This window comes from Danio rerio, chromosome 15 (assembly GCF_049306965.1).
Source record: "Danio rerio strain Tuebingen ecotype United States chromosome 15, GRCz12tu, whole genome shotgun sequence".
Classification (NCBI taxonomy): domain Eukaryota; kingdom Metazoa; phylum Chordata; class Actinopteri; order Cypriniformes; family Danionidae; genus Danio; species Danio rerio.
The window spans coordinates 51740001-51742500 of NC_133190.1; the positions used below are offsets into that span (position 1 = coordinate 51740001).

General features: G+C 40.7%; 1 protein-coding gene across 4 annotated transcripts in view; it reads left to right on the forward strand.

Moving 5' to 3' along the window:
- Positions 1-2500, forward strand: part of tmem25 (transmembrane protein 25) — an 8725-nt gene that overhangs the window by 5639 nt on the left and 586 nt on the right. For 2 of the 4 annotated variants that reach the window (XM_073924183.1, XM_073924185.1), the window contains 2 exons: positions 1939-1976; positions 2090-2500. The exon at positions 2090-2500 is cut by the window's right edge and continues 586 nt beyond it. In XM_073924183.1, the coding sequence (XP_073780284.1) occupies positions 1939-1976; positions 2090-2125 (74 nt within the window). In that variant the 3' untranslated portion in view covers positions 2126-2500. Of the gene's footprint in view, positions 1-1938 lie in introns of all 4 variants that reach the window. The other 2 variants (XM_073924182.1, XM_073924184.1) reach the window with 1 other exon arrangement.

The following is a 2500-nucleotide window of genomic DNA, read 5'->3' on the forward strand; positions in this document are numbered from 1 at the left end:
ATGTGATTGTAGTCATGAGTGTGATGTGATTGTAGTGATGAGTGTGATGTGATTGTAGTGATAATTGTGATGTGATTGTAGTGATGAGTGTGATGTGATTGTAGTGATGAGTGTGATGTGATTGTAGTGATGAGTGTGATGTGATTGTAGTGATGAGTGTGATGTGATTGTAGTGATGAGGGTGATGTGACTGTAGTGATGAGTGTGATGTGATTGTAGTGATGAGTGTGATGTGATTGTAGTGATGTGTGATGTGACTGTAGTGATGAGTGTGATGTGATTGTAGTGATGAGTGTGATGTGACTGTAGTGATGAGTGTGATGTGGTTGTAGTGATGAGTGTGATGTGACTGTAGTGATGAGTGTGATGTGATTGTAGTGATGAGGGTGATGTGACTGTAGTGATGAGTGTGATGTGATTATACTGATGAGTGTGATGTGATTGTAGTGATGAGTGTGATGTGATTATACTGATGAGTGTGATGTGATTTTAGTGATGTATGATGTGATGTTAGTGATGAGTGTGATGTGATTGTAGTGATGAGTGTGATGTGATTGCAGTCATGAGTGTGATGTGATTTTAGTGATGAGTGTGATGTGATTATACTGATGAGTGTGATGTGATTATACTGATGAGTGTGATGTGATTGTAGTGATGAGTGTGATGTGATTATACTGATGAGTGTGATGTGATTGTACTGATGAGTGTGATGTGATTGTAGTCATGAGTGTGATGTGATTGTAGTGATGAGTGTGATGTGATTATACTGATGAGTGTGATGTGATTGTAGTGATGAGTGTGATGTGATTGTAGTGATGAGTGTGATGTGATTATACTGATGAGTGTGATGTGATTGTAGTCATGAGTGTGATGTGATTGTAGTGATGAGTGTGATGTGATTGTAGTGATGAGTGTGATGTGATTGTAGTGATGAGTGTGATGTGATTGTAGTGATGAGTGTGATGTGATTGTAGTGATGAGTGTGATGTGATTGTAGTGATGTGTGATGTGATTGTAGTGTTGAGGGTGATGTGACTGTAGTGATGAGTGTGATGTGATTGTAGTGATGAGTGTGATGTGATTGTAGTGATGAGTGTGATGTGACTGTAGTGATGAGTGTGATGTGATTGTAGTGATGAGTGTGATGTGATTGTAGTGATGAGTGTGATGTGACTGTAGTGATGAGTGTGATGTGGTTGTAGTGATGAGTGTGATGTGATTGTAGTGATGAGTGTGATGTGACTGTAGTGATGAGTGTGATGTGACTGTAGTGATGAGTGTGATGTGATTGTAGTGATGAGGGTGATGTGACTGTAGTGATGAGTGTGATGTGATTATACTGATGAGTGTGATGTGATTGTTGTGATGAGTGTGATGTGATTATACTGATGAGTGTGATGTGATTGTAGTGATGTGTGATGTGATTGTAGTGATGAGTGTGATGTGATTGTAGTGATGAGTGTGATGTGATTGTAGTGATGAGTGTGATGTGATTGTAGTGATGAGTGTGATGTGATTGTAGTGATGAGTGTGATGTGATTATACTGATGAGTGTGATGTGATTGTAGTGATGAGTGTGATGTGATTATACTGATGAGTGTGATGTGATTGTAGTGATGAGTGTGATGTGATTATACTGATGAGTGTGATGTGATTGTAGTGATGAGTGTGATGTGATTGTAGTGATGAGTGTGATGCGATTATACTGATGAGTGTGATGTGATTGTAGTGATGAGTGTGATGTGATTGTGTTTGTAGTGATGTGATTGTGATTGTAGTGATGAGTGTGATGTGTTTGTAGTGATGAGTGTGATGTGATTGTAGTGATGAGTGTGATGTGATTGTAGTGATGTGATTGTGATTGTAGTGATGAGTGTGATGTGATTGTAGTGATGAGTGTAATGTGATTGTGATATGTTTGTGATTGTGTCTCTGCAGGTTTTGCTCGCTATCCGATGGTTGGCTATATCTATAAAGTGAGCAGCACCAGCAGTGATGAGATCTGGCTCTGATCATCTCACACTCATGTGTCACACAAACACATCTACACACCACCAAACACTCTGACCTCTGACCTTTGACCTCACAGGGGTCAGTCGGGATTGACCTAAAGGCTGTAAGGTGATCATGACAGTGGACACAATGTGATCAGCCCGGAAATATTCCCCGTGCTGTTACTGACGAGCTGAAGCTCCACGCTTTAGAAGATGATAGATCTGCATGATAATCACCAGGAATCTTCATCAGTGACTGTCTGCTTAATAACATTAACATCAGACGCACATGTATCCTCAACCCCTGTCAGCGCTGTCCGCTTTCCATAATGTCTGCCCAATGATAAGAGGCAGTGTTCTTGTGTTGGTGTCTCCTAAGCTTCTCTAAACGTTCAGAGAACATTGAGGAATGATTGCTCCCATAAGGTTAGCCAAACGATGCTGGATTGTGTGTTTCTGTTGGCTGTGTGTGTGTGTGTGTGTGTGTGTGTGTGTGTGTGTGTGTG